The 21,583-nt window shown below is 38.0% G+C and overlaps 1 protein-coding gene across 1 annotated transcript in view; it reads left to right on the forward strand.

Moving 5' to 3' along the window:
- KLHL1 (kelch like family member 1) overlaps positions 1-21,583 on the forward strand; it is a 321,085-nt gene that overhangs the window by 190,494 nt on the left and 109,008 nt on the right. The window contains exon 5 of the mRNA XM_056109709.1: positions 2,007-2,219. Within this exon, the coding sequence (XP_055965684.1) occupies positions 2,007-2,219 (213 nt within the window). The remainder of the gene's footprint in view (positions 1-2,006; positions 2,220-21,583) is intronic.

Genomic DNA, 21,583 nt, shown 5'->3' on the forward strand with positions numbered 1-21,583 from the left:
GCTTCACTATGTATGGTCCAATTTACAGACACCCCTATTAAAAAGCTTTAATTATGTTTTTCTTTGGAATGGTGAATGGATCAAAATAAAATACCACAAAGTCAGATCCCTTTTCTCTTTAACCATGTATCAGCAACAGACATCTAGACATCTTTCTTCTTATTCTTATATTTCTTTAAATGTTTGAAAAATAGAAATATTGTAAAACTGTTTCCAAAATTACATTGCTTCCTGAAAAGATCATTGGTACATGCTTTCTTCAAATATGCATTGCTCAATTACTCTATTTCCAGATCTAGAAATAGAATTAAGGTTTCAAGAGATAGTATAGGCATTTGCCTTGCATGTGGGAGATCTGAGTTTGATACACTGATTCTCACCAGCAGTGTTTTGAGCTCAGAACCAGGAATAAGCCCTGTGATTATTAAGTGAACCCAATTTAACAATGGCAGCAAATGCATGGTATTTTTCTCAAGGAACTTGAAGTTTTTTGATAATATCCCTATATGGAATATAAATTACCCTAAAGTTGGGTAACTTCTGTCTCAGAGCTACAAGCATTATATACTGTGCACATATAGTAAAGAGGTAGTTTATTGCCAGAGGAGTGTCTGAGAGTTCAGGAGTTTCTGTATACCACTGGAAGTGTTTAACTGAGTTTTGATAGATAATTATCAGAATTGGGAAAATACAATGGTTAAAAGTAATCATAAACAATAGACTGAGGGAAGGAAGATACATCATGTATCATGGAGAATATAATAACAAATTAGTTTTAGGGGAGAAGAATACAAATTAACAATAAAAAGAAATAAAAGGAAATGAAATATTCAAATATGGAAGATATTAGGTCTTAAGAAGTCATCATTGGTAAGCAAAGAATTTGAACTAAAAGATAAGAGGAAACCAAAATAAAATAAAACAAATACTTTAGGGCAATGCTATAAAGACATTTATGTCTTAGAAATATTATTCTAGCATAATTATATATGATTTGCTCAAGCAGGCCCAGTAATGTCTCCATCATGAGACTTGTTGTTACTGTGTTTGGCATATCGAACATGTCATGAGGAGCTTGCCATATTGGCCGCTTGGAAGGCAAACGCCCTACCGTTGTGCTGGAGCGATAGCACAGCGGTAGGGCATTTGCTTTGCACGCAGCCAACATGGCCGACCCGAGTTCGGTTCCTCCGCCCCTATCGGAGAGCCCGGCAAGCTACCCAGAGTATCTAGCCCGCACGGCAGAGCCTGGCAAGCTACCCATGATGTGTTCTATATGCCAAACACAGGAACAACAAAAGTCTCCTGATGGAGACGTTACTGGGCCCGCTCAAGCAAATCGATGAACAACGGGATGACAGTGACAGTGACAATTATATATGATAAAATAGGGAAGTAAAGAATATAGTCAAGCAGAGTAATTAGGAGGTTATGGCAGCGATCAGGAAGACTATGAAAGGGATAGTGAGTAAAGTAAGAAAATGTTATGAGGGGATGGAAATATTAGAGATAATAGAAGAGTGGAAATATCCTATATTGTGAATTTAATGGCACTCCCCATAATTCTTTTACCCCTTCTGAATAAACAATGATGCACCCATTAGTGTTACTTCTCTCTAATTCATTCTTACTTTCTAATTCACGTATAGTCTCATTTAAGAATTTTTGTAATACTACTCTTTTTTCAGATTCACCAAATCTTACACAGAAGACCACTTGAAACTTGAACAGTTAATCACTTAGTACATTCTGTCTGCATAACAAAGCTCAACATTATAATCCCTCAGTTATTACAAGATCTGTGCTGTCTTGGATACATTTACACTTCAATTACAATTACAATACTTTCATCTTAACAGAGTCTAGTTTCTGAAGGATTAAGGCTCAAGGATTATGTTATAATGAGAACAAAGGTTATTGACTGCTTTTCTTATTTCTTTCTGAGATGCGTTGCTAGCTAAATAAAAGTAAATCCGAGTTTATGTTAAGATGTTTTCTCCCTGCAGGAAAACATAATGGAAGTTATGAGAAATCAAGAATTTTTACTGCTTCCCGCTGAGGAGCTCCATAAACTCCTGGCCAGCGATGATGTAAATGTTCCTGATGAAGAAACCATCTTTCATGCATTAATGATGTGGGTCAAGTATGATATGCAGAGGAGATGCAATGACTTAAGTATGCTACTTGCCTTTATAAGACTCCCACTCCTTCCACCACAGGTGGGTGATACTATAAGAACAATAGACTGAAATACTTTATAATAAAAGTGATATCATATAATGTTTATTATTTACTTAGACTTTTGTTTTCACCTTACTTTTTATTTTATTTTTGGGGGGAGGGATTGTGTCACGCCCCGCAGTGCTCAGGGCCTATTCTTTTTTTTTTTTGATTTTTGGGGGCTCATATCTGGCAATGCACAGGGGTTACTCCTGACTCTGCACTCAGGAATTACTCCTGGTGGTGCTCAGGGAAGCATATGGAATGCTGAGAATCAAACCCAAGTGGGCCGCATGCAAGGCAAATCTGCTGTTCTATCACTCCAGCCCCAGGGCCTATTCTTAAATCTGTGTTTAAGAGTAAGTCCTAGTGACTCTAGTGATCCTCAAGTGACCATATGTGGTGCCAGAGATTTAAACCTGAATTGATGTCTCTAATCACATGCAAACCAAGTGTCCTGAGTCTTCCTATTTATCTGGCCCTTAAATATACTTTATAAGGAAAATTTGATACTGAGAAATGCTGTGTTAAGAGTCATGTGTCTGAATTTGTTTTTATTCCTTATTGAATTGATTATGAGCATGTCAATTTTTTGAGACATTTATCTTCTCTGTGTATGAGAGAAAATTATGATACCACAAAAGTTTTTATGGGGGTCAAACTACCTAACACAGTGACGAATCTTAATGTGATGTTTAAAATATTTTTTGACTGTGGAAATTCTTTATTTCTACTTTCCTATTTTGAACATCAATCAATCCATCTATCTATAATTTATGCATCTATCAACTACGCAAAAGAGGCGTCGGTGATGTCGGTATCCTTGTCAACACAAACTTAACCATGAGCATTGATTCATTCGAATGCCTAACAACCCGAATAGGATGATTACATAGATGTGGCTCACTGCCGGCAGCTTCTATCTTTGTTTTCTATGCACCAACTTCCAATTATTGTGAAAGAGAAATTGAGAAGTTCTACATAGAGCTGGAGAAGTTCTATAAAGAAGATCACACCTTCTACAAGATCATTGTCGGTGATTTTAATGCCAAGATAGGACCAAGAAGATCAGCCGATGAACTCTACATTGGGACCCATGGCCTAGAATGGAACAAAGAGGGTAACAGACTGTCTGAGTTCATCATGTCAACCAAGACCTTCCATGGTAACTCACAGTTCCAAAAGGCTGAATCTAAACGTTGGACATGGGAGTCTCCTGGTGGATGGTTCCACAATGAAATAAACCACATCATATTCAATTGGCTGTTTTGCCTAACCGATGTTGCTGTTTTCCCAAAATTCCAAACGGGATCGGACCACCGTCTCCTTCGTGCAAAATTCTATCTCAGCAAACGGGGAGAAAAGAATGCAAACTTTAAGAAGACAACTACCAGAATGACCACCAAATGGGAGCTCTTTGGCTCTGTTGCGCATGGGAAGATGCCGTCATTGACAACATTGATGAGAAATACGATCAAATTGTGCAAGGTATGTCAAAAGAGAGATAACACAAAAAACTGCCTTGCTTCGAACACTCTTTAACTTATTTGCCAACGTGGCTTGGCATATGCCTCAGGCAACCACAAGCGAACGTCCGAGCTGGAGAAACAATGCAGAGAAGCCATCAAGTATGACCTCAAAGACAAGAGAACAGCAGTGCTGGTAGATGTGGCAGAAGCCAGGGAAAAGCATTCGTAAAGCCCGCCTGTCCTTCACCAATTACAAGACCAAGATGACTGCCCTCCGACATCCTGATGGATCTATCACATCTTCCAGAAGGGCAATGGAGAAGATTATTCATGACTTCTCCTCAGATCTCTTTAATAGCCATGTCCACTTGCCCACATACCACATTCCGCACGATGGATATATCGTTCCCAATGTTCTCCCTTCCGAAATTAAACATGCCATCTCATCAGTAAAGAAACAAAGAGCACCTGGCCCAGACAAGATCAGACCTGAACACCTGAAGAACTTATCATCAGTACTCATCAATACACTGGCTCAGCCCTTCACACGCTACCTGTCTGAAAGCAAGGTTCCATCCCTATGGAAAACCAGCAAGACTGTACTACTATACAAGAAGGGAGACATCCACGACATTGGCAACTATCGCCCAATCTGCCTATTGTCTGTCATCTACAAACTGTTCACTCGAGTCATCCGAATAGGATTAGCAGAACTCTAGATGAAGGACAATCATGTGAACAAGCTGGATTCTGAAAAGGATTCAGTGCCCTTGACCATATCCACACGATTACTAAGCTCATTGAGGTTTCTCAGGAGTTCAAGATGCCACTCTTTCTAATGTTCATTGATTTAAAGAAGGCCTTTGATTCTGTTGAGACGGAAGCTGTCACAGAAGCCCTAGCCAATCAGGGCGTACAAAGTCAATACATCAGGATCCTTCATGAACTCTATTACGGATTCGCTACCAGAATCTCATCATTCTATCAAGAAGTAATCATCCATGTCAAGAGAGGGGTTCGGCAGGGTGATACCATTTCACCAAAACTCTTCAGTGACACCCTCGAGAACATCATGCAATGACTATAATGGGAAGGAATGGGAGTAAAGATAGATGGTGGGCAACTACACCACCTCCGCTTTGCTGATGACATCCTTTTAATAACACCAAACATCATGCAAGCGGCACAAATGCTGACCGACTTTGACCGTGAGAGTGGAAAGGTCGGACTACAGCTGAATCTTACGAAGACAATGTTTATGAGAAACAGCCTCGTTCCTGATGCCCCATTCGCTCTCAACGAAACCACCATCTCCGAATGCAACAGTTACATATACCTAGGTCAAGAAATCAACATGATGAACGACCTGGCACCTGAGTTGCGCAGGAGGAAGGGAGCGGCTTGGAATGCCTTCAAGAGCGTTGAAGGAATAACTAAGAGGACAAAGAACCTCCAGCTACGAACAAATCTCTTCGATTCCACTGTTTTTCCTGCATTAACATATGCCTCATAGACCTGGGCCCTACGAAAACAGGATGAGAATGCTATTTGGGTCTTTCAAAGAGGAATCGAAAGAGCTATGCTTGGAATATCATGATTCACTCAAACGAGAGATAGAATCCAGAGTTCTGATCTCCGTCAACGCTCTAGAATCAGGGACGCTGTCTCATTTGCCAAGGCATCAAAAATCAGATTGGCTGGACACATAATGAGTTTTACAGACAACCGCTGGACTAGAGCCATTACTGACTGGATTCCATGGGACGTTAAAAGATCACGTGAACGCCCACCTACAAGATGGTCAGAATTCTTCGTCAAGACCCTGAATGATCGGTTTGAGGCTCTGCATGTTCCTAGAACGAACAGATACCATTGGGCTACGCTAGCACGCAACAGGGATGAATGGAGAAGTTACTGGCACCCGCTCGAGTAAATCGATGAATAAGTGGGTTCAAGTGATCAAGTCATCAACTTCGCATCATATATCTATGTACTTTGTGTAATAATATACCATTCTAAGATATATATCACCCATGCCCATCAGCTGTGTATCATTTAAAACTCAGATCATAGTATTTTATACTTCCCTAGAAGTATATGACATGATACTGAGGGTAGAGAGCAAATGCAATGATGAAGTATTTGATAATTGGCTAAGGAGAGAATAGGCACCAAGTTAACCAACTGCGCCATTTCATTGTGATTATGTGGTATACAATTAATGTATAAAAACACCAGGGGTTCAGTGGGATAGCTGAATGAACCTAAACATATGATTGGTGTGTAACAAGCCTGGGTTAGGACTCTGGCTCTGCAAGTTCTCCTGAAATCTGTTAGGGAAGATCCCTGAGCACCAAGCCTAGAGCATACCATTGCATAGCTACCTGTGGCTCTATAACTGAAAAAAAAAAAAGACCGAAAACCTACAAATAATTTTAAAAATTTCACTTAGATCATAAGAAAACACTTTTCAATAATTAAATGTCATCAGTCATTAAATTGTAATGTTTCAATCTGAGTTCTCTCTCTCCTTGGGCTAACTGAAAACGGGCAATAAGGTGAATTTGACCTTTAAAGTAATAAAGTAATAGATAATATTGTGGGACCTGAGAGGTAGTACAGTGGGCAAGGCACTTGCTTTGCATGCAGCTCACCCAGGTTTAATCCCAGGCAATTTATATGGTTCATGTAGCATTTCCAGGAGTAATTCCTGAGTGCAGAGCCCGAAGTAACTGCTGAGCATTGCTGGTTATGGCTTTCAAACAAACAAAAATGAAAAAATAAAATGATAGATCATATATAGATACATTTTAAATGGGATTGAGGGTGTAATATACTTCCTGTTCCTTTACTTGTTTACTTTATTCCATATATCACTAAGCATATAAAACAGATTATTTTGACATTGAAAAAGCATGATAAAAAGGATTTATTTTTTACAACGGGAAGAATAGAAAGCTTTTTTATCTTAAAAAATACCAAGCTCAACAACTGAGGATGATGCTATGCGGATATTCCTCCACATCCCATGCCAGGCTGTCTTAACTCGGGCAACTTGTAGTCTGGTACATGAGTTTCCATCCCCACCCAAATAGAGCCCCAGCAGCTGAAAATCTCCAGAACTCAATCACTTCTATGTTCACGGCTTCTCTCCACAGGCTCGGAGTAGCCTTGAAGGAATGAATCTGCTGTGTAACTGTATTCTAAATTTTAGAATTCCTGGAACACGAGGCTGGGACCTCTCAACTCTACACCACTGATATACCAAAAGTAGCACACAACATTTGATGGTACTTAAAGTAGAAGGCAACCAATATCCTGGGGAAATTATACATGTTGGACGAGGAACCGGCAGAGAAACCCACATGTGTGGAACCCGGGGCTGAGATCTCCAAACCTGCTCAGTTTGGGACTAGGCCTCCTCCACCCAGCTCTGCCACCTTCCAGTAGCTAGACAGTTGCACCCACCAACTGCCGTGTAACCCCATCAATGGCCAGGATCCAGAAACTCTAAACCCAAGCTCTTGGAAGCACTTGGCCGAATTTGTGGCCGCGTGACCTCTTATTTTCTAGTTCTCACTCTTAGAGAACCTGGCAGGCTATTGAGAGTACCATACCCACCTACATGCCTGGCTAGGAACACCTGTAAAGGTCATTAGAGGCTTCCCCAAAAGCTTCCATCCCTCTCAGAGAGCCTGGCAAGCTACCAAGAGTTTCCTGCAAGCTAACCATGGCATACTCGACATGTCAAAAACAGTAACAATGAATGGTCCTCATTCCCGATCCTGAAGGAGCCCTCAATATATCATCGGGCTATACTAGCAAGTGACAGGGACAAATGGAGATGTTACTGGGGCTGCTTGAGTGAATCGATGAACAACGGGGTTATAGTGATAGTGATACACACACACACACACACACACACACATATATATATATATATATATATATATATATCACTGTATCACTGTTATCCCATTGTTTTTCAATTTGCTCGCGTGGGTGCCAGTAATGTCTCCATTTGTCTGTGTCTCATGCTAGTGTAGTCCAATGGCATCATCTGCTCCCTCCAGGAACACGAAGAGCCTGAGATTTTAGCAGCCTCTCCTTACTTGTCTTTCTCAATGGTCCTGCATTGTGTGCTCTTTCAGGGTCAGGGGAATGAGGCCCGTTATTGTTACTGTTTTCAGCATATTGAATACATCATGGGTAGCTTGCCAGGCCCTGCTGTGCAGGCAGGATACTTTTGGTAGCTTGCTGGGCTCTCCGAGAGGAAAAAATTGCCATGTAATGGGGATATATATATATATGTATATCTGTATTTATGTGTGTGTATATATATACATATATATGTATATTGCTATTGCTATTGCTCCATCCAATAAAGTTTCCGTAGAGTAAAGTGTGTAAAGATTGCCATAATTAAGCCCTTGTATAAGAGATCACTAAAATGTTTGTTAAAGGTTCAACCATTACTGGAGCAATGGCACAGTGGGTAGGGCTTTTGCCTTGCATGCGGCTGACCTGGGTTTGATTCCTACCTCCCCCTAGGAGAGCCGGGCAAGCTACCAAGAGTATCTCACCTGCACGACAGATTGTGGGAAGCTCCCTGTGGAATATCCGATATGCCAAAAACAGTGACAATAAGTATAATAATGTACACGTTATACTGGTGCCCGCTCAAGCAAATCAATGAAAAATGGGAGGACAGTGCTACATACATATATGTGTGTATATATAAATATATATATATATATATATATATATGTTGGCTGCGTGCAAGGCAAATGCCTTACCGCTGTGCTATCGCTATATGGGCTGGAGTGATAGCACAGCAGTAGGGCGTTTGCCTTACAAGCGGCCAACATGGCCGACCTGAGTTTGATTCTCCAGCCCCTCTCGGAGAACCCAGCAAGCTACAGAGAGTATTTCGCCCGCACGGCAGAGCCTGGCAAGCTACCCGTGATGTATTCAATATGCCAAACACAGTAACAACAAGTCTCATGATGGAGACGTTACTAGGCCCGTTCGAGCAAATCAATGAACAATGGGAGGACTGTGACCTTGATATATATATATGTGAGCCTTTTGATAATATATATATATGTATATATATATATATATATATATATATATATATATATATAGGCACAAAAGCCTCACCTGTTTTTCTTTTCTTTTCTTTTTTTTTTTTGCTTTTTGGGTTATACCTGGCAGCAACGCACGGGGGTCATTCCTTGCTCTTTACTCAAGAATTACCCCTGGTGGTGCTCAGGGTACCATATGGGATGCTGGGAATAGAACCCTGGTCGGCCATGTGCAAGAAAAATGCCCTACCCACTGTGCTATTGCTCTAGTAACAAGGCTCAACCTTTAACAAACTTGTTAGTAATCACTTATACAAGGACTTAATGACAGCAATCTTCACATACTTTCCTCTATTGGACCATTTTTAGTGGATAATCCATAACAAGCAATACAAAATTAATTGTTTTGGTTCTGCTTTGGTTGTGCTTTGGGGGCACAGTTTGGGTTTTGGGTTGGAAACATTTGAAATATGGTGGTAGGAAGGTGCATAGATGTGATATTAGTGTTTGAATACTAAATGTAATGAATTACTGTGAACAACTTTATAATAATAAAATTAAAAATAAGTAAGTTCAAAAACAAATGAAAAGATGATGATGAAAGAAAGGGATAGAAGAAAAAGAAAAGTTATAGATGCTTTGCTTACATAATATTTATAATTTTGTCCTAATTCCACAAGCTTACAAAATAAGGGAAACCTTTACTTAGGTAATTGGTAAATTGAAAATTATCAAGTCAGTCACTACATTTTTCTAAATGTTCACCCCAAGTTTCTGATATCAAATAGTCTCAATATATTAATGACTAATAATCATCAGTAGCCAATGATCAAAGTTATGGCATTGGTCCCTTTAACCCTGCACACCAAGTACAACTGTATGTTAAAAATGGTGAACTTGAGTTAAAATTGGTGCTCTAAATCATAATAAATAGCAGAAGATGTATTTTTATGTTTGTTTTTTGGCAAAACAATATATCTTTTTTAATAATAATGATATTTGGCACCAGAGAGATAGTAAAGTGGATAGGCACTTCCCTTGCATGTGGCCAAGTCAAGATTGATCCTTGTCACAACATTGGTCTCCCGAGTATGGTCAGGAGTCACCCTTTAGCACAAAGTGCTGAGTAAACCCTGAGCACCGTTGAGTGTGCCTTCCCTCTGCAGTGTTAAACATATATTTTTTTATTTTTCTTTTGGCCACATCTGCCAGTGGTGATGCAGGTAATTGAACTCCAGTCAGTCATGTGCAAAGCAATCTTTCTACCTGCTGTACTATTGATTCTGTCTCAAAGCTAACAGTACTCAACGGAAGGAGACAACATTTCTTGAAATGATAAAAGGTTTTACTTTCAAAATAAAGTAGTATTTAGACTAGCTTTTGAAAGGCCAATAATGAAAAAAAAATATGGGTTTGTAAAATTATTCTTAGAGCTATGAATCAGCAATTTTGGGTGAGTGATGCTATTTCTAAGAAAGTTACTGCTAAGAAAAATACAACAAAGTATAAATAATGAAGATAATAGAAAAGACAAAATATGTTTAGTAATACTTAAGATGTTTAAATTATTTCTAGAAAAATATTTTTCTGGACAAAATAAAAATATTTGCAAATATTCTTATAGATTCTAGAAGTTTGTTTCTATTCAGTATATTTTTAGAACAATATTTTAAAGATAGTTAAAAGAAGTACAAAAGCAAAGAAGGTGTTCACAAAGAAAACTTGCTAAAAGATCAGTTTATCAAAATTTGCTTTCTTGTGTTTTTTGTTACTAGACCCATTGTGCATATGTCATAGCTAATTTTTTAAATTCCAGAAAATATATATTCTGGGGTACATGGACATGTAAAATGAACCCTAGTCAATTTTATTTTCTCATTTTTCTATGCTTTCTTTCAAAATCAAACAAAACATATTTTGTTCTGCAATAAGAAATATGCTTTAACTCTCTACCTCTGATTCTAACTTTTTTCATTAAATGTATCTTTGTAGAAAGTTTTAGTCCTAAAACTAAAACCCATTTATTTATTATATATGAAATTTAAAAGTGCATATGAGAACCAAAGTTTTGATGTATTTTTTTCTTTCTTTACCTTTTTTTTTGGTCTTTTTTTGAGTCAGACTTGGTGATGCCCAGGTGATGCTCTGCACTCAGGAATTACTCCTGGCAGTACTTTGGGTACCATATTGGGTGCCAGGAACTAAACCTGGGACAGTTCCATGCAAGACAAACACTGAATCTTCTGTAATATCACTCCGGCCCAAATGTACTCTTCCCTAATGAGAGCTTTGAAAATTATGTGAATTTAGTTCTATATTCCATCATGATAATGGTCTTGAGGTGGTTTTAGTTTTATCACAGAGATTATGTAGAAGTTTATAGATTCATAAATACTCTTTGTTTTGTGTCTTCAAACTATTATTGTGTCTTTCCTTTAAACTAAAAAGAGATTATCACAATTTTTCGAACAGTTATATACTGGTTTTTATAAGAAATATATTTAAGTATTTATATATGGGTTTGGGATTAAATACATTACTTCTGTTTTCTTTAGCAAAATGTAAAAATAAAAATTGTGCAATGTATAACACACTATTTTATAGCATTCAGGAAATATGGTTTTATTTAATAATAAAAATTATGAGGTCCAAAAGCTAAAATTAAGAAAGTAAATGTTTCTTCTGTAATATAGGAATAAATCATTTGTATGCAAATCTATAAAGTTATTCTAAAATTTCTTTATAATAGTAATAGAAATTAGAAAGAAGATGTATTCATTTTTTTACTATACTGGGAATGTAACAATTGATTAGATATCTGACATAAGACAATATTATCTACAAAATTGCAGCTATTCTAAAAACAAAAATAAGTAAAAGAACATTCTATTCAGTGAATAGTACTGAAGGTTTTGTTTTCGAATATTCTATCCAGTCAATAGTACGGAAGGGATTGTTTTCGTTGAAACTTCATAAAAATGAGTAATAGAAAAAAAACATTAATGCAGTACTCTGACAGTCATTACTATTTTGTGTTTAATTTTATGTGTGTTTGTTTACTTTTTTTGCTTGCTGCATGATCAATGATATACCAGATCACTATTAAAGAGGTGATCTCTATAATAATAATAATTTCATCATCCTGTTATTCGTCGATTGCCTCGAGCAGGCCCCAGTAACGTCTCTTTCATCCTAGCCCTGAGATTATATTCAAGGCTATTTAGGAGAATGAGACCCATAATTGTTACTGGTATTTGGCATATTTGGTACGCCACGGGGAGTTTGCCAGACTCTGCCCTGTGGGCAGACTACATTCGATAGCCTGCAAGTTTGTCCAAAGTAGGAATGAGACAATAAGATGTCATAAAAAAAAGTTCTGATAAGATGTCGCACGGCCGCGAATGCCGCCGCGCGGTTCCGGGATCTGGATTTTATAGTCTCTGAGTCTTGGCCGCTGATGGGATTACACGGCGCCAGGGGGCCAGGTGGTGGGTGTGACCCCCGCCTACTGGAATTTGGAGGATCTGGGTGGAAGATGCTCGACTCCAATTTGAGTAGGCTTGGAGGTCTCGGCCCCAGAACCCGCGTGGCTTTGTCCCTCTGCCAGTACCTTCATGTGTGCGGAGAGTAGTCTCAGCATGGTGGTGGCTGGTCCTGGAGGTCTTCGGCTGCCGGAGCCCTGGTCGGGGCGGGGAGGAAAGCTCAACCCGCTCCCCTCCAAGGGGCTCCAGGAAGGAACACCCAGGCGCGGGGGCAGAAGACTGCACTGTTCTCCCTACCCACTCTGATATTGCTCCAGCCCAATATACAAATATACATGTACGAATTCACATTTTTATACCCATTATTTTCTTTTGCAAAGATAGTAAAGAAAAGTTGGAATTCAGAGACTATAAAATCCAGATCTCGGACGAGAACAGTGCAGTCTTCTCTATAAAACTGAACAATATTTATTTAAAAATATGAAATGTTATTTTTCAGTAAACAAATCTTATGTATAGTATCTTTAAAGTAGAAATGGCTAAGGCTTACCATGTCCATGACTGATCCTTATTAATAAACCCAGTATTGCCTGTCACATTGCACCAAGCACTGTCCTGAGCAACCCTGGAGTACAGAAATAAACTCTAAGCACCACTTGATGCAGTCCTAAAACTAAAACACAAAATACCAAAACAGAAAAGCTTAAACAGTGTCTCTAAAAAGCTACAGGTTAATCTGAAATATAAAATACAAAATCATTTAACCTTTGATTAAATGATTTAACAGGTCAAATTATAATATTAAATACAAAAGCTTAGTAAGAGTGATATTAATATAAAAATGCACTGTAGCACTGTAGCATTGTCCTCCTGTTGTTCATTGATTTGCTCAAGCGGGCACCAGTAACGTCTCCATTGTGAGACTTTGTACTGTTTTTGGCATATCGAATATGACATGGGGAGCTTGCCAGGCTCTGCCGTACAGGCGGGATACTCTCAGTAGCTTCATGGACTCTCTGAGAGGGGTGGAGGAATCGAACCCAGGGGGAATCAAACCTGGGTCAGCCATGTGCAAGGCAGACACCCTACCCACCCTGATATTGCTCCAGCCCAATATACAAATATACATGTACGAATTCACATTTTTATACCCATTATTTTCTTTTGCAAAGATAGTAAAGAAAAGTTGGAATCTAATCTAAAAGTCATTAAGTTTCACCTTAGATAATTATTGCCAATTTATCAATAAATTTCTTTAGTAATTTTTCATTGAATCCCTATGTAATAGACCCTTACTAAACTGTTCATGATTAGATTTCAGTCACACAGTGATCCAGCACCTTTCCCTCTAGCAGTAAATATTTCCCAGCACCAGAATTTATCAATATATTTATCATTTAAATTTCTCCATACAATGACCAATTCTATATTATCTATTTTATTCCACGTGGAATCATTCCTCTTAACTTACATGTTTTGTGTGATGGAGTCACACAAAACTCATGTTCCTTTCAAATAATTGCTCATTATCTTTTCTTATTTTTTAAAAATTATGTAGCTGTTTAATATGTTTATCATAATAAGAATTTTCTTTATAGTTTGCTATTGTGGAATCAATTGATCTAGTAAGTCCATTGAACTAACCAAGAACCTCCTTACTGTTAAGTTTTCTTTCCCTTTAAACTGTTTTTCATCTTATTTGGCTTCTTGTAGTTATTTGATACTTTGCAATTGATCAATATTAATAACTTGACCTTTCTACTTTTTTCCATCTGTGATATTGAGATGTCCTAAGCCACAATATGTTCCACATACATAATCATTTTTGTCTCATACTTTTAAAAATTATACAAGAATTGTCTGTAAATTCTTAACTCATAACTTGACCTTTATTGTGTATATGTTTGTGTGTTTGTGTTTTATGTGTGTGTGTGTGTGTGTGTGTGTGTGTGTGTTTCCAGACATCAAACATTTCATAGACTGAGCTCTACTGTGGACTTACCTGTTAAACCATAAACCTTTGTTTATAAGGTTTTAGACACCCAATGAATTACTTGGTATCTCTAACTGATTATGCAGTTGGTACCCACAATTTTCTCAAATAGAAAGCTTGCAAAATAGAAAGTTTCAGAAGTCAAAGATTTCCTACTTTTCTTAGGAAATAGCACTACCATTATATTTTTCAATTCTAAATCCTTGAATAGTTTGATTTTCTTTAAAAACATATAATATTTCCTTATAAAGACAGTTTTACTGTACTGTGGGCCATATCATAAATGTCTTCCTTGTGTTAACTTAATAGTCCTAAACATGTTTAAAAATAAACCACTCTATGATCACAGAAACGGTACAGCAGGTAAGATGCTTGTCTTGTATGCTGCCAATCTGGATATGGATCCTGCTACCACATATGATCCCCCAAGTACCACCAAGAGTGATCCCTGATCACAGAGCACAGAAGCAGGAGTAAGCTCTGGATCCTACTAGGACTCATCTTCTTCCCCAAATAATTTCATCTATCACTGTTTAAATAGCTTTCTACCATGTATTTCTTCCTATTTTTAAATTTTATTCTTAAGAACTGCAATTATTTCTATTTTGCAAGTAGACACATTTACACCAAGAACCACATGTCAAACAGCAAAGTAAGAGGCATTTTGAATGAAACTCTGAGACCCTTTTCTAACAAGACCTAGCTTTAATTTAATTGTACCCTGCATAATTCTCCGAACTAGTAAACCAGTTCTCAGTATTTTCCAGTTTCCAGGCATACATAGTACTAGTATTCTCTCTCTCTCTCTCTCTCTCTCTCTCTCTCTCTCTCTCTCTCTCTCTCTCTCTCTCTCTCCCTCTCTCTCTCTCTCCCTCTCCCTCTCCCTCTCCCTCTCCCTCTCCATCTCCCTCTCCCTTTCCCTCTCCCTCTACCTCTCCCTCTCCCTCTCCCTCTTCCTCTCCCTCTTCCTCTCCGTGTCCCTCTCCCTCTCCCTCTCCCTCTCCCTCTCCCTCTCCCTCTCCCTCTCCCTCTCCCTCTCCCTCTCCCTCTCCCTTTCCCTCCCCATGGGCACATGAACCAGTACATACAGGTGTAGAAAGTTAGAAAATCACTGGTGCGCTGTATTGGGACAAATTTGCAGAAAAGGTACCAGATAGCAGGTGTAGTAAAAAGGTTGAAAAATGCTAGCCAATTTTTGGGATTAGATAGTGTGGCACACCAAGGAAAGAGGGTACTTGTAATAATAACAAGTTTTACCCAAAAGAAGAGAGAGAACACAGGGGATTGCCCTGCCACAGAGGCAGGGGGGGATGGGGGGATGGGGGTGGGGGGGATATTATCCATGGTGGTGGAAAATGGGCACTGGTGGAGGGATGGGTATCTGATCATTGTATAATCAAACCCAAGCACAAAAAATTGTAAATCTACAACTGTACCTCATGGTGTTTCACTAATAAAAAAAATTAAAAAAAATAATAACAAGTTTTCCAAGGGTAAATAATAAAGGGGAGTACACTGGATATAGATGATTGAAGACATAAATAAAACCATAAATTCAACTAAGATTTGTTTGCTTTTCTTATTCTGGACATTGGCAATTTTAAACAATAGCAATGATAACATTCCTACCTGCTGATTAGAGCTGCTCCTGCAAATCCCTTTTTTTTATGTATTCCAATACCTAGAAGTTATTTTCTCTTATCACAGCAAGAGCAACTCTCCTATTAGCCACATTTCACCTTAAATGTGTCCTAGTCTTATCACTTTCACATACTATTTTCTTGCTCACTTGAAGTTTGTTCTTTATCTTTTTCATTATAACTTTATATTTCATGATCCAGACAGGTTTCTAAGTACTAAATTTCTTGGGATTTAGGGCTAATTATTTGCGAAATCAATAAATGAAAAGTTTGCTCTAGGTTTTAAGAATCTTGGCTTCCTAACTTTGAATAGACTAGTTTATAAAAGCTCTAAGAAAAGTTGCGTAGCATTCATAATACAATTAAAGTGTAAATCCGTCAAACATTTCTTTTTATTTTAATTAGGATTTAGGGAAATGTTAACTCTTATAGCTACTTTAATATTTTTAAGTATTTAAATTCATGGAGTGAGTATAAATAAAACCTGGAAATTAAAATAGTATCCTTAGATTTAATAGTACTGTGAATTTTTGGGCACATATAGTAGGCTGGAGCGATAGCACAGCGGGTAGGGCGTTTGCCTTACAAGCGGCCAAACATGGCCGACCCGACTTCGATTCCTCCGCCCCTCTCGGAGAGCCCGGCAAGCTACCGAGAGTATTCGATATGCCAGACACAGTAACAACAAAATCTCCAATGGAGACGTTACTGGGCCCGCTCGAGCAAATCGACGATCAACGGGAGGGCCTTTACCTTTACCTTTATAGTAGCTATAGCCTTAGTAAAGGGGATATACATTTTTCTGATCCTAGAATTAGTCTTCATTTAAAATAAATGCTAATTTTAAATGCTTCTTTTAAAATAAATGCTATTAAACACATATGCCCCTGCACGCTCTTTCCGCATTGCTATCTATTTATTTGATTTTGTGCCATACTCAGTGATATAAAGGAAGTATGTTGGGTCCATTCCAGTCTTGCTCAGGAAACCATCTGGAGCTGGGATTTACCTGGGCTTCCAGTTGCTAAGCATGCATTCCAACTGAGTTATCACTCTGATGCATTCATTGTCATCGTTTCCCCAGGTAGAGAGCTCTTAAGTACTATGCAGTAGTCTTAGGGATACACCAACCCAGCCCCCTCCCACTCCCATCCCTGCCCTGGCAGTTTCTGACTGAAAGCTTGGAAATTCAAAGGACCTCAAATACTCTGGACTCGCCAGAATAATCAATTACTGGATCAAGTCGAGCAGTGTTAAAGGGTCTCAAGGGCTACATCTTGAAGGCTTCAGAGATCTGAGATGCTCATTAGACCACATGAAACTCAGATTTGAACTGGATAGGATGCACGTAAGGCAGAGCTTTAACCCTACATACACTATCTGGCCCAACTTTGCTTTGTTTGTATATTTGTGTGTGTGTGTGTGTGTGTGTGTGTGTATGTGTGTTTATTTGTATATTGTCACTAGCAAAGAGTAAATGCTGTTGCAAAACAATATATTTCTTTTAAAATCTCCAACTATCATTAGAATTTTAAAAGATGTATATCATTTTGCTTTGTAACAAACATAAAAATATATCTTGGACTATGCAATGATTTTAGAATGCCAGTTTAACTCAAGGCCTCAACATTTAAGCAGACAGTTGTAATGGGTTAGTAGGGTTGAAGGGACCAATACCACAGCATTTACCATCCCCACCTCCTGCCCTGGAAATGATAACAGTATGACATTTATATGTCCTATGTTTTTTATCCCCACCTAGCAGTCCTCAGAGCGTGACTCTGCTCTGCAATCAGAAACTTACTTTTGGCAGTGCTCAGATGGGGTTTGGGGATTGAAAACAGGTTGACTTTGTCCAAGGCAAACATCCTACCTACCATATCTCTTGGCTTCCAACATGGTTCTATTTTTTAAAATATTTTTGCTTGTAGTCCTTTGAAGAAGAGTCAGGAAGTCTGCCTAGCATGATTCAAGGTGCACTTTGAAATTTGGATATATTAACTAGGTAAATCTTGTGTACACTTCCATATTTTTTTTGGAATATGAGAGTCATTTCAGGATTTTGATCCCCAAAATGTATGTTTCAATTTACACAATTAAGTGGATTTTTCTAAGTGCTGAGCTGAATATACTGAAAGTGAACAAGATTGGAAAGTTAAATTAATTAGGAGGTAATAGCAAGAGTAGTTTGGAGGTGATAGCAATAGTAATGAAAAGAGATTTTGGAAGAGGTACAATCAGGGTAGGAGACTGTGACAATAAAGATTATGACAAGGGTTTTCACTCTCACAATTCATTTATGTTTATTTACATTTTAGTTTAGAAGGTTATATGGAAGATGAAAGGAAGAGCTAACTGGGATATCAGGAAGATTTGAAAAATAAGTCAAAAGAAGATGGATATAACTGATATAACAGAGCAGCTACTACCTTAGAGGTTTATAGTGCTCCAAATAAGAGTGCTCAAGGAAATACTTGGAAGCATTTTGCCATTTCAATCTACTTCTATGCTTAGATCTAACCCCCTTAGGAGGTCATAACAGATAGGTCCAGGGTGACAGAGAAGTCAGTGTAGTTATATAAGCACGATAGGAGATTTTCCTTTGCTGGTGGGTTCTTGAGAACTGTATGCAAGAGCTGTATGCATACACAACACAGTGGATGAAAAGTTAGAGTTTATTATTCAGAAAAAAAATAGATGGATCAGAGTCCCTCCCGAGGTGTCCAGGTCTCTCTTTTACCTGTGAATAATGACCACAATGTTCCATGATACCCAGTCCAGTGAATGACTTCCGTGTCCTGTCTTGCACAGTCTACTTGCCTCCACATGTATCATGGGCAAGTATGGTCAAGTCCTGTTCTGTCTTATCCCTCTCTGTGTATTCCGTGTCAGCTTTTTCCCATCTCCTGCAATGGTCCTGTAATCTATCCCTTCCCAATTTTGCCCCTGTTTGAGCCAGGCACACAGTCTTACCTCCTGAGAGAGCAGTGAATTTAGAAAAAGATGTTAAGGAGAAGGAGAGAGAAAGATAGATAGATAGGTAGATAGATAGATACACAGATGATAGGATAGATAGAAAGATAGAAAGATAGATACATAGATACATAGATAGATACAGACAGATAGACAAAGAGGTTTCCTTTCATATGCTGCCCAATCTCCCTCACAGCTGTCCCATTATCTTTATCCTGATTAACTATCTGAGAATCCTGAGATTCAAAGTGACCCTGCACTCCACACCTCAGCTTCTGCTCAATCATTTACACAGTAGTAAAACTTTTCTGCTACAACTTATTTGAAATGTATCCTTTAGTTATCCTCCCAAAGATATATTATTACAAAATTCACTAATTTAATTTGTGGAATGCTATTAGATTCTGCTGGCATGCATTCACTGATAACCCTGGTGATTTCACACCCTATCCAGAAGCATATTGTGCCCATCAGCTACTACTGACAAATCTTATTGGAGTACAGCTGAAAAACCTTGGATTGAAAGGGTCTAGATGCATTTCCACTAAACCACCAGATGGAAGAATTTGGAACAGTTTATAAATAAAACTAATGTTGGAGGCGGGGTGGGTAGAGTCAGAAATGAATACAGTTATTGAGTAAACTCTATTTCCTTATTAGGCCAATTCTGATCAGCTTTGAAGTCTTTACTTTTTGAAATAATTGTCAAGATAACTATGTCAATGATTGCACAATCTTTTTACTAGAATGTATAGCTATCTTTTTTCATACGTTTGGATTTTAGAAAAGATCTTCAAAACAAGAATTTTAATGTTTTACAGTTAAAAATGCCGACTCTGAGAATTAAAGTGAATCATCTTAAGGAGTATTACACCGTAAAGAATATTTCCATTTAATAACAAGTGACATATGTGAAAAGAAATTTAAGAACTATAACTTTTAAATAATTTTCCCAAGCTTTCAAGCAACAAATTTATTTTTCATTTACTTTGTTTTGGGGTTGGTGGATTTGGGTTCAACAAGTGGTGTTAGGGGTTTTCCTGGAGGTGTTTGGGAGACTATGGGATACAAGGATCTGACATAGGACTGATGCGGCAGAGTAAATACCCTACTTGCTGTATTATCTCTTTGGTTCCCAAAATTATATTTTCACTCTTACGTTTTTGCTTTTAAGACACATTGAAGTATAAACTGTCAGCATGACACTCAAAGCAGAAATAACTACAAATATTGAGTAACTCAGTTTTTCTAAGTATAACTGAAGTGAGTCACTAGATAATTTAAACCACAAAGATCATTTGCATTCAAGTTCAGAGTATGTTTTATCCTAAAAATTAAGTATTAGTTAGTTAAGTAATATCACTTACACATAAATGATTTACTTAAAATTTAATCACATAATTCGTTACTATATTCATCATAAGCATCATCTGATATGTATTTCCAAAATTAAAATTTTTCCACTCAAGAATATCCTTGATATGTATTGGTTGCAAAGATATTTAAAAACTCTTACATTTAACAAATTCATTAATTGGTTAATTTAGAGGGGCATTCCAAGTGGTACTCAGGGCATCCTAGAAGTTACCCCTAGTGGTTCTTGAACAACCAGGCCAGGAGATTAGTGTAAAGACTTAGGAAACCATTCTCCCTGGGCATTGCAATTCTGAAATTTATCAAAGGGACCTAGTTGATGCACTGATATCTCCATGGCCGTTACCAGAGGAGCTCAAGGAACTCTATTGTGCCATTGATCAAAAGAAAAAAAATAATGGGTTGAATGATGCAAGATATCCATGGAACCATAGCACTGTAGCACTGTTCTCCTGCTGTTCATCAATTTACTCGAGTGGGCCCAGTATGTATTAAAATTTCCAGAAGTCAGATCTATTTTATAATTTTTTGACAGCAAAATTATTCTGGAAAAATGCTAAATTATATTTCCCATATTATATTAAATGCTTTATAGACATGTCCACAGATATTTTCACTGTCACTGTCACTGTTCTCCCATTGATCATCAATCTCTATTGTGACAATTGTTACTGTGTTTGGCATATCGAATACGTCACGGGTAGCTTGCCAGGCTTGCCACACGGGAGAGATACTCTCGGTAGCTTGCCAGGCTCTCCTAGAGGGGTGAAGGAATCGAACTCGGGTCTGTCATGTTGGCCATTTGCAAGGCAAACTTCCTACCTGCTGTGCTATCGCTCTAGCCCACAGATATTTTGTGAGTATTAAAGAACAGTTAAACTGAGTTGACTCAAAATAATCAGTGCTTTTTTCCAAATTCAGCTTTTAACTTTACTAATGTATTTTGATCTTTTTTCCAAATTCAGCTTTTGACTTTACTAACGTATTTTGATTTTTTGGGGGGGTCACACCCGGCAATGCACAGGGGTTACTCCTGGCACTCAGGAGTTACCCCTGGCGGTACTCAGGGAACCATATGGGATGCTGGGAATTGAACCTGGGTCTTCCCCGTGCAAGGCAAATGCCCTATCCGCTGTCCTATCTCTTCAGCCCTGAATGTATCTTGATCAATTTAATTATGTTGATCAATTTAATTGGAAATATTAGTCATTACACACATAATTATAATGATTTATTTAAAATTCCATAGTTCTTAAAATCAAATTTAATTATTTTTACAAAAAAACATTCTTAGAGTGATATCCTAATTCAGGCTGGACACATATCAAGTGTTTAACAGCTGTGT

Source organism: Sorex fumeus, unplaced genomic scaffold (genome assembly GCF_029834395.1).
Source record: "Sorex fumeus unplaced genomic scaffold, SorFum_2.1 ptg000008l, whole genome shotgun sequence".
Taxonomy (NCBI): Eukaryota; Metazoa; Chordata; class Mammalia; order Eulipotyphla; family Soricidae; genus Sorex; species Sorex fumeus.